Source organism: Nomia melanderi, chromosome 10 (genome assembly GCF_051020985.1).
Source record: "Nomia melanderi isolate GNS246 chromosome 10, iyNomMela1, whole genome shotgun sequence".
Lineage (NCBI taxonomy): Eukaryota > Metazoa > Arthropoda > Insecta > Hymenoptera > Halictidae > Nomia > Nomia melanderi.
The window spans coordinates 17370966-17381273 of record NC_135008.1 but is presented as its reverse complement, the minus strand read 5'-3'; the positions used below and the strand labels follow the sequence as shown (position 1 = coordinate 17381273).

Here is a 10308-nt window from a genome sequence, read left to right as displayed (position 1 = left end):
GTGCTTGGCGCACAGAGCGACGCAGGGAAGGTATTACAGCTGGCGACGTTTCTATACATTCCCCAACGTGCACACGGTAACACGCGTTATGTCGTTAGAATGTAATAACGTTCGTTGGAGTAGTAGCAACGACATTACCAGTACATTAAGGTTAATCGAATATCGGTGGCTCCTCATCTTTGACATCTTTGTGCAGCCGCATCTCGCAGTAATATTCGACTGTCTCTCTTGTTCCAGTGATTTTCATGGCACGGAAATAGTGGAACAGGCGAAAAGGCGTTTCCGCGAATGTCAGTCGTAAACGCGAATCAATGACAGGAAGTTTATTGAATCGGAGCCATGGTTTTTGAATTAATCCAATGGCTGGCTCAGATGCGTCACGCCGCAGCGTTCCAGTGAATGGTAGAATTGAAATGTTCGCGCCATCTGACGATTTCAAATGCTGTAAACGTCGATCTCACATCGTCGTTTTTTTAACGCCTTCTAAAACCACTACCGCAAGAACGGTATCTAAATAGCTCATATCATTTACAGTGTTCTTTCATATAATCGATCAAAGTATTTGACAACTATCCCTCCATTTATGCGATACTTTTATATGTGGTAAATTATAACATTACTTACGCGATATCAATTTACGAGACCTGAATTTAGTGACACGGAATAAAATTACTTTTGTATTCTGAAATGTCATTATTATTTCTTTTTATTAAGCTATGTGAAATAAACATGTGTTATGTGCTGGTATAATGTGCCAGCTTTTCTTTCCAATATTTTGATTTTCTCTATACCGACAGATTTTATTTACGCGATTTTCATTCTTGTAAATCGAATTACGTAGAACGGATACTCTGTGTAAATGGAGGGAGAGGTGTACTTCTTCAATGAAGTTAATGATGTTGAAATATGTTGTTGATCCCGAAAAATTTTTTTCTATACACACCATAAGCAGTCTCATTTACTTAATGATATTCGATAAAATATATCCGGAAAAATGTACTTTATAATATAATATATCATAAAGTATCATAATATGATACACTCCATCAAGTGCAAAATAACATTTCTTTACAGATTCGCTTGGTATTGATTATCTTATTGAGATTAATAGGGTTAACACAATTTACCCAATCGCACGGGCAGTAAAATTATTTACAAAATGAAAGTCGGCGAAATATTCTATTCTTCAGGCAAATATATTCCCGCGCTAAAAGTAATTCATATAAAACGTTCCCAACAACGCGCGTCATGAATGGCATAAATACAGCGAATTACTGTTCAAGTCTTTAACAGCTTCAAAAGAAAAGAACCATCTTCACGAGAATCTCTTATAATTTATTAACCGCTCCTACAAGGTCGTAAATTATTTTTGTGCAATATCGTCCACCGTAACTTTATTTATCGAACTTATCCGTCTTTTCAGCAGATCGTTGATCGAGATACCGTTAGATCCGTGGTGTTGGAAAAGCTGACGATCACGTGTTATAAATTCATTCCAGCGGTACGTGTAAATGTCTGTTTTTCCAGGGAATATAAACCGCGATGCAACGAGACGAAAATAGCAGTCGAATGGAGGACAACGTGAGCGGTTGGTGACAGAAAAGTTATTGGATCGTGTCTGCGGTTTAATAGGGTTATTGCAGTGGCCAGTCCGAAGCTATCAGCTCGCGGAGCGACGTCTCGAAGAGCCTCGAAATTAAACATTTCTCTCCGCGCCGGTCTGCTATAGCGCCGCAAGTATTTCCACCCTGGCTTATACGGATTTCTATCAGTTTCCCTCGTCGCCCGAGCTGCAGGAGCATCGACATTTTTGTCGTGTACACTCCTTACCCTTCCACGGCGAACATCTCGTGTGCACACTCGAAATGTTCTATTTGTCGCGTTGCTCTCTTTGCGGTAAAGCAAACGCAATATTCGTTCAACGCAATCTCCCTTGAAATTCTTATTTAAATTGGAAATATCGCGTTTCATCCGTTTTTTCAATATTATTTTCGAAATGTATTTATGAGAATTCGCGTGAATTCTACGAAAGTGAAGGTGCAGCTTCGGTTTATGTGAGTATATAAATTTACGTTTATTTTGTATTGCATAGATGATAAAATTGTACATTGTTAATATTCGTATTCCTTATCCTTTCAGTACCACTTGAGTCATTGCGGAAGTATACATGGCTTATTCTATACATAACTAGAACTTTAATAATATTCAGAATACTTTGAGGACAGTTTAAGTGATGCTGGTCATCGCCGGATCGCAGTGCACAGAACAAGATGAATATCTCATAAAATAACTTATGGATACGCTGTTGATTAAGCTGCGTTTATTACTTTGATGATCCAGTCTTCCACTTCAGCTACAGCAGTGTACGCAGTTGGATATTCAAATAGACATGAACGACTCCACGATGCTACACCTGTAAAATTATTGTATACAAATTGTGCTGCAATTAATAAATGAACTATCTGTGATAATATCGTCCGTTAAAATTTCATATTTCGCAACACGTAATAATCAAATGCGTTTCGATTTCTGATTCATCTTCATTTGCAGTGAATGTACGCGAGCTAAGAAGGTACTTGCCGCACGATTAATCAAACGTCGGTACCACGTCCCACGATGTCACCGAATTATTAATGAAACCGTCGAGTAAGATATTAGAACTTACCAAACAAGGCGCCGTTAAAAACGAGAGGCGAACCTGAGTCTCCGACGCAGGCGCTGGCGTGGTCTGATAAGGCGCAAAACATTCTGTGCGTTAATAAGCTACCCCCGTTGGCTTGCTGGCAGTCCTCGTTATTAATTTTCTGCATCGTGCTGCATAAAAGTTCATCCGAGACGGGACCTAGTAACTAAACAGCTCCGTTGCAATATCCCGTTTCAAGACACAACATTCCGGAAAGCTTTAGCGTCGTTCTTACCTCGGACGCACCCCACCCGAGCACTTGCACTTGAGCGCCATCTTGGATCTCCGAGTGCAGCATGGGTAATTGGATCGGCTGCTTCGTTTCGTCGAATTTTATTTTTTCGGAGAGCTGCGCAGAAGGATACTTTGTTTTTCATTTTTATGTAACATAATCGTGTTTAGAATTTTTATATTTCGACACTTTGAATCTTGTATGACGAATTCCTGGTCATTTTGACCCAGCAAAAGCCATTGTTGTACTTACATCTATATGTATTCGGCAATTTACTAATTTATTTGTATCATTATATACACGTGTAATTATAATAGGTATCATGTGTGCCTTTGTAAAATTTGTGTAAAATGAACATTTTATTATTGATCATTTGTTGTTGGAGAGTTAAAAGCAATAATTGCACCTATCCTTTTTATTTACGGTAGCGATTCTTCCATTAAAACAGATGCTATTTCGAAAACTAATGATTACTCTTTAATGATAAGAAAAATAGCAAAATATACAAAATTGTAAACGGAGTGTAAAGAAAACGTAAATAAACAGTATATAATATCTCGAACATAATAAAATTAGTTAACCGCATTCGATACCCGCAATGGTTATCACTTGCGACGGTGATCTTATCAGTTCAAATATAAATAAAAGCGGGCTTAAATTAATCATTAGTGGAATCGAGAAGTTCAATTAGACTCTTGAAGAGATGGATCAAAATAGGCCAAAATGTAATTCTCCAAGCATTCAATATTCAATATTTTTGAATTTCTCTCGTAAATAAATTCGTTGCATTGCATAAATATTCTTTCAAAACATTCCTTAGTGATCAAGTTTACTGGCAAATGTTATACGTGTGCTTGAAAATTCTCATCTAGCTAACGAAATGTGTAAGCATGTTTACCTCGACTAAGGCTACGTCGTAATCATAATTATGCTGGTTAAAAGCGGGATGGATTACAACGCCTTTAACACCGTAGATGTCACCGTTCTCATAATAACAAGTCGTGCCGGCCCTTATGTGAAAGCTTTTCACGTATATTCTGTAAAAGAGGATGAAATGGAAAATAAGAAAATAAAAGAAAAAAAGAAAAAAAACCATAAACGGATGAAGAGAGGTATCGAAATCGCGTGCAATCGTATATGCAAAGCCAATTGTACAAAACAATACGATATATTAATCTTGCCTGAGAGCGCACTGTGCTGACGTTATTATCCACTTTTCTCCGACGATACCGCCGCCGCAAAAATGCTCGACTTCGTGGCCAAAAAACGTGCCATTGTTCTGCAACGAGACCTGCGAAGAGCCAGCGATTTTCTAAATGCCAAATCGACTGTGAAGATCGATCGCGGGTTATACTAACTGCAAATGGATATTTCTCTATGGTGGCTTTCTCTCCTCCGATAATTCTTGATTCAAGGGTTCCTGGTGGCCACGCTGACTCTGGACTGATTCTTTCTTGATAATTCTCTGTGCATACAACGTTCAATTCAAGGGAATGTTACACACAACTGGCCACCATCACATTGACTGCCACCATTATGTAGAAAATATTAACACTAAAACTAGCAGACGGGTCAGAATGATTCGTTTCTAAGTTTTTCTTTTTGCAATTATTAAAAGAATAACAGATGTTTCTCAGAACAATTATTAAAGAAATTGATTTAGCAATACGCAAACTGAATTGTAAACCAATGAAAATATCGATAGATGCATTCTTGGAGTTAATTCTGGATGCCAACATACTTTTTTTCGTTTATTGATATAATTTGACCGCAGGAATACATTTTTGAATATATTTCGTACAAGTTATATGTTTCGAGTACTTTTTGCAAGTCTTTTATCGTCATTCGTATTTGAATGGCGAAGCCTTTGAAGAAAATATTTAAGCAGTTTTATATGTAGGGCTACGCCGTTAATACATGAATGATATGGCAGTTAATTTGCTATGGGACGCGCTAGTACGTGCAATCTGTTAAATTTTCGATCATTTCTTTATGAATACTTATCAATCATGATACATTATTTAATGTTTTTATTTGTCTGATTAGATGTTTGTGTGTGTCACTTTCATTTGTGAGCTTTGACTTTCTATTTAATTTACTTTTAAGGAACTGTTAGTCGTTTTTTTCATGTTCAATTACTTGGATAATTTTTATATCAAAGTTAATATGTTGGTTATAAAAAACTAGTACCCTGTTTAAAAATTCAGAAATTACGTTTGTTTTTATATCTCTCAATAAAAAACAGTAAAACCTATTTTATATTCATTTTTTTCTGTATGTACAATAATTTGGTATTATAAGAAGTAGTATTCTTAACACGTTGAATACTATGGGGGTCACCGGTAACCCCCGACCAAATCGAATTACTATAGTTTACTCAATTAAACGATGATTATTCGAAAACATTTCTATATTATAAATAACGTTACCTATGGCATTCAGCCTAATGAACGTGCAGTAATAATAATGCAATTCAATCGAATGATGTAATATTACATTTATTTGTTTTTAATCGTTTAATATTTATATTCTTAATTATTTATTTTAGTTATTTAATAACAATTCACAGAAAAAATACTGCCTAATGCGTGACTACTTTTCATAATAAAACATGTAACTAATGTTATTTTGTAGAAAAGTATAATTTGCGGCAATGTATTAATAATGAAATATACTTTACTTGGGCTGTACAGCGAACCCGCTAACAATATTGAACAACTAAGAATCACCAGCGCCGATAACACATGCATCGTGACCACGTTTGAGGTCATCGGGAGAAGCGAATTCCTTATAAAGCCACGGAAATGTAATTGTTGCAATAAAAAACATCCCACGATTAACGCACTCTGTTTCCATTTATCTGGGAATTGCTAATGCCACTAATGCTGCGACATTAAGGGCTAAATCGTCATCACGTCGTAGTCCCCATGTTTTTCACGTACGGCTAGAAAATGAGTCAGGTTGTTAAGATAACAACGAAGACACAGTAGCTCAACTATGTCGCAACTGATTGTAAATTAGAATCATACGACTAATTGGTCTGTTGGTTTCGTTATGCAACCGGTATTAATTAGGAATCCCAACAATAAATCGCATTTTCGTATACATTTCATTGTTGTATATGGTGGACCACATTAATATATTGTATTAATATATAAAATATAAATGATGCATTAGGTATTTATATATGAAACATCCGATTTTATAATATCAACTTTATTAACAGTTTTTCTTTAAAAATATTTGCATGGTTCCAAATGTTTTACATACTTATTATTTGAAATCCTGCAATCTTTACGTTGAGATTACCATTCTCTTTTAAATTAGAGTTTATAAAAAGTTCCTAAAACCAACATAATCGTTTCCGAAAACGTAAATTTTTATCAAAACAGGACCCGAAAGTAGTAAGTCGTTAATAAAAATACATAAACCACAGTGGTGCTTACATCGGTTGATAAAATTCAAAGCTGTATTTGGAAAGAAGATATGTTTCTATAGATTTAACATTAAAATTCTGTTGTTTCATACACGACAGTCAAATATTAAATATTCCGTAATTCGCATCGACGATAATTACTCATTGTAAAGTTAAGTCGTCCGGGAAAGTAGCGCGCGGACGCGTATTCCGCCGAGTATGTAATTTATTCACGATCCTGATTATTTTCACTTTGTAGGTCCATTTCCGTCGGGACATCGAGTTTATTCGGCGGAAGTGTACCAGCGTATTATCTTCAAAAATAATTTCAATTATGCGCCGGATCGCGTCCCGTTGTCACGGAACGAGTCGTCCGCTCGAGGTAAATATTCCGTCTGTTAGCGACAGCCATGTGCACGCGTGTGCGCGTGTTTCACGCATCAACGGGGCCAAGTAACACGATATCCATTATTAAATTAACATATAATCGTTGACCATACAAAATTGGCCGTTGATTCCCGTTCGCTGGCATTAAAATATAAATCGGCTGAGCGCGATATCACGACCCGTTCTTATTACTCGTTCCCCGTAGTTTATTACGATTAATAAATCGACGAAATAACACGGACCTCCCCGGGGCAGCTCCACATTATTCGACGCATCGTTTCCGGAATCGCTGATAACCTTCCAATTTCGCGTCCGCCATTAAGACCCAGTCATCGGTAATTTACATAATTGTCAACGCAAGTTTTTGATCGAACCGGCCATTCAGTGATTTCAGTTGGCCGGATCCATCAGCGTATTAATCGCAGTACCGACGCGACGCAACGCCCTGATTACTAGACCGAAGAGCACGAAATTTCGTTTCTATGAGGTATTTTTCATTTTGTGGGATGGTAGCGGGAACGTATAGCATAGCGGAGCCATGCCCGTACGAACTAATTACAATGTGCATTTGAACTGGTCCACAAAAGTATTTTAAATATAAAGCCAATCGGATAGACGGATTCTGATCTAGAATTTTCAAGAAAACGACTTTTCTTTTTTGCTTTGTATTTCACTTCGTTGGCGTTTGAAGAAAGCACAGTGGAAAGAAAATTTCAAAATTTTGAAAATTAGCGAAGCTGTAGGCATTCTAGTGGCTACCGCCGCTAGTTGCACTTGTCAATAAAACACTTTCCCTTCATTTTCTTAGAAATTTAATTTTTATTTATTAAGGTTTGGAATTTAATTGAAAATTCTGTTTTCTTTCGTTCATTTAACTTTATATCTCCCTAAATTCCGATGTTGTCGGAATTATCAGTTTTTCAATTTTTGTTTTTTATTCTGTCTCTGTTTGCATGAGAAAAATTTACCGTCTAACTTGTTTATCTTTATTTTATAATCAGTTTTTTGTCTGGTTACGGTAGAAATAGATATAATATATCTACGAAGTGTCGGTACGTTTAGTGTTAAGATTCATCGTCGAGAAACTAGAAGTTCCAAGATCTTAGGTGGACTGTCTGAAGACCGTTACGAAACAGCACAAAAGTCTACTGTTTCACAATAATATAATATTAAATAATCTTCTCTATGTTCAAAATATACGTAATCGAATGCCGGAAACTGCAGGTAATTATTTCCTTTATAATGTATACAAGTAGAGTCTCAATTAATGTCAGGAATAAATCAGCCAGTCACTGGGCTAATCGATTAACTCCACAAAACAAAAAGTAGAGAAAAGTGATGCATTAGTTATGTATTGATTTTGAAAGTTACCCTTTAAATGCAAAATCAAATAATCATTGTAGAATGTATTTTATTTTATTATTACAGGTACAGCTTCAATCTAATGAACATGTAAAATGCATTAAATAATATATATGTTTGAAGTAATTTTTATTATTATAGCAATATTTACATGGCCAAAAGATTTTTTATTATTTCGTGGTACCAAATCCAGTCTTAATGAAATTTATTTTAAAGATATAAAGTTAAGAACCAATGAAAGGCTTCAATAATGAAATCTTAAAAGATTTGAAAAGTGGAATTAATCGATTTACCCAATGGGCGGCTCCAACTCTAAAAGTTGATCGTACTGTTCGAATTTTTACTATTTGAATACATTTATTATAAGAATTGGTTCTAATTTTTAAAAGGTAAACAACGAAAAATTTTAAATGTATATTTACATAGATGTTTTATTCATTTCTAATAAAATAAACATGCTCATTGTTTTACGAAGTATTTTAATAAGGTTTGCATTTCCGTTTGCTTCTCCATATCTTCGTACATATGATAATAAGCAGGCAGTCTTTGTCTCAATTTTTATGATTTTCCTTTTTTACAAAAGACTGTATCGATGACACATGTCTCGCAAATCTCTTATTACCTGAATATATATCCACATTAAATGAAGTCTGATAACATTTTATTATTTGCACTAAATCAAATATTGCATTATTTTAATCTGCATTAACCGAGACTTACTTGTACAGAATATCATGAAAAAAATATTTTGTCCCGTTTTTATTGTATATTTTAAGTTGCGTCAACTCAATATTTTGTCTTTTTGTAGTCAGCCTAAGGGCATGATTTGAATTCAATTGCGAATTTATTAATACTGTTTGAGTTATGAATGTAAACTTTTTAAATTCCTCTGTTATCGTTGGTTGCTAAATTATATATCTATCAGGAATAGGGAACGATGGAATGAAATTTCACGGGAATATTGTACAAATTAAAAACATATTAAAGCAAAAGCCAAAACATATTAAACCTATTTTATGCTGACAGTTTATAGATCTAGCATACTGTTACGTTCGACTTACTCGTCTTGAATCATAAACTAATCGACAGCGAAGCGACTTAGGATACTTCTACAATCATAAACACAAATAAATAGTTATAAATCACGACGATGAATGACAAATCACAACTTTCCTCCACTCAAAAATGCAACTGACCAATCCTAAAAAACCCAAGTTTATATAAAATATGACGCTACGGGAACCGAAGAGAACACGGCGAAACCTCTCGAAGGACACAACTCCAGAAACGCGCTACCTTCATAAACGTCGCGAAACCAAACTTTGTACGAATCTCCTCAAAATCTGTGTAGTTACAATAAAGTGTTTCTTTTATACTAACAACTTGCCGTGTGTCATTCTCCGATCGAGACAAGAATTCAACCATTTACACGGAACGTTACGACAACGTAACACATACCTTTGTTATAAATCCGATAATTTGGAGAAATAAATAAATATTTATTATACAATGTTATAATGTTTGAACATATTATTTAAAAAAAATATATATTAATTGTGTTTTATGTTATTACCTATTGTATACAATTGTATTATGATCATTGTTTCAATTATGTTGTCCACTGTATTTGAAACAGTATTAGGTATCCATTACAAAAGGTCACTTCGTTCAGATAACAGAGCAATCAAATATTCAGCTACTGCAATAATGGATACTGTATTTAATGCTGTGAAAGCATTTCCGTGTACTTTGTGCAGGCAGATGAAAGCCTATTTTTATAGAACCCATTTATCGGACCAAGAATTTAAAGGACGGAGTTATATAATTATTTAAAAATAATACTCTAGTAAAATAAAAACTAATTATTTGAAATTATAAGAAGCAAATTATTATGACGTGTTTTCGAAGTTTCTCGTTACTTACAAACTTTTAGTTTGCAAAAGCATGAATGGATGAAGAAAGTTTGGTGTCTTGAAAATAGCCTCTTGATTAACTTCACAAACAAAATGATTACATTTGTACATGAAACAGGAGTAGAAGAGTTTTTCTCTAAAGATTTTAAACTGAAAGGATACGTATTAATTACATTAATGAATATTCAATTTTAATATAATTTTCTTAATTCACTATGTAGCTTTGTATATTTTAGTTATTTTTCTCTTTTAATATTTAGTGCAACCAATCGATGCAAATGAAATTTATATTAACTATTTTGGAGAAACAAACTCG

The 10308-nt window shown here is 34.7% G+C and overlaps 1 protein-coding gene and 1 long non-coding RNA gene across 2 annotated transcripts; one reads left to right on the top strand and one right to left on the bottom strand.

Moving 5' to 3' along the window:
• The first annotated feature begins 275 nt into the window (after nucleotides 1-275).
• LOC143175009 (uncharacterized) lies at nucleotides 276-2221 on the top strand. The gene is made up of 3 exons (XR_012999567.1): nucleotides 276-506; nucleotides 1528-2054; nucleotides 2140-2221. It is a non-coding gene; the product is annotated as an uncharacterized LOC143175009 (long non-coding RNA).
• Nucleotides 2162-5799, bottom strand: LOC116428805 (trypsin). Its single transcript, XM_031980917.2, has 7 exons — nucleotides 5596-5799; nucleotides 4274-4380; nucleotides 4097-4206; nucleotides 3814-3952; nucleotides 2919-3032; nucleotides 2666-2849; nucleotides 2162-2413 (listed from the first exon to the last, which is right to left on the bottom strand). The coding sequence occupies exons 1-7, from the start codon at nucleotides 5684-5686 to the stop codon at nucleotides 2310-2312; spliced, it is 849 nt and encodes a 282-aa protein (XP_031836777.1). The 5' UTR covers nucleotides 5687-5799; the 3' UTR covers nucleotides 2162-2309.
• Between the last annotated feature and the right edge of the window lie 4509 nt (nucleotides 5800-10308).

Bases quoted from the DNA above. Each gene is read 5' to 3' on its own strand.
- LOC116428805 (XM_031980917.2), bottom strand. From the start codon at position 5,686: ATGACCTCAAACGTGGTCACGATGCATGTGTTATCGGCGCTGGTGATT. The intron at 4,207-4,273 runs GTTAGTATAACC...GGCTCTTCGCAG, and splicing joins TAGAGAAATATCCATTTGCA to GTCTCGTTGCAGAACAATGG. The intron at 3,033-3,813 runs GTAAACATGCTT...CCTTCTGCGCAG, and splicing joins ACGACGTAGCCTTAGTCGAG to CTCTCCGAAAAAATAAAATT.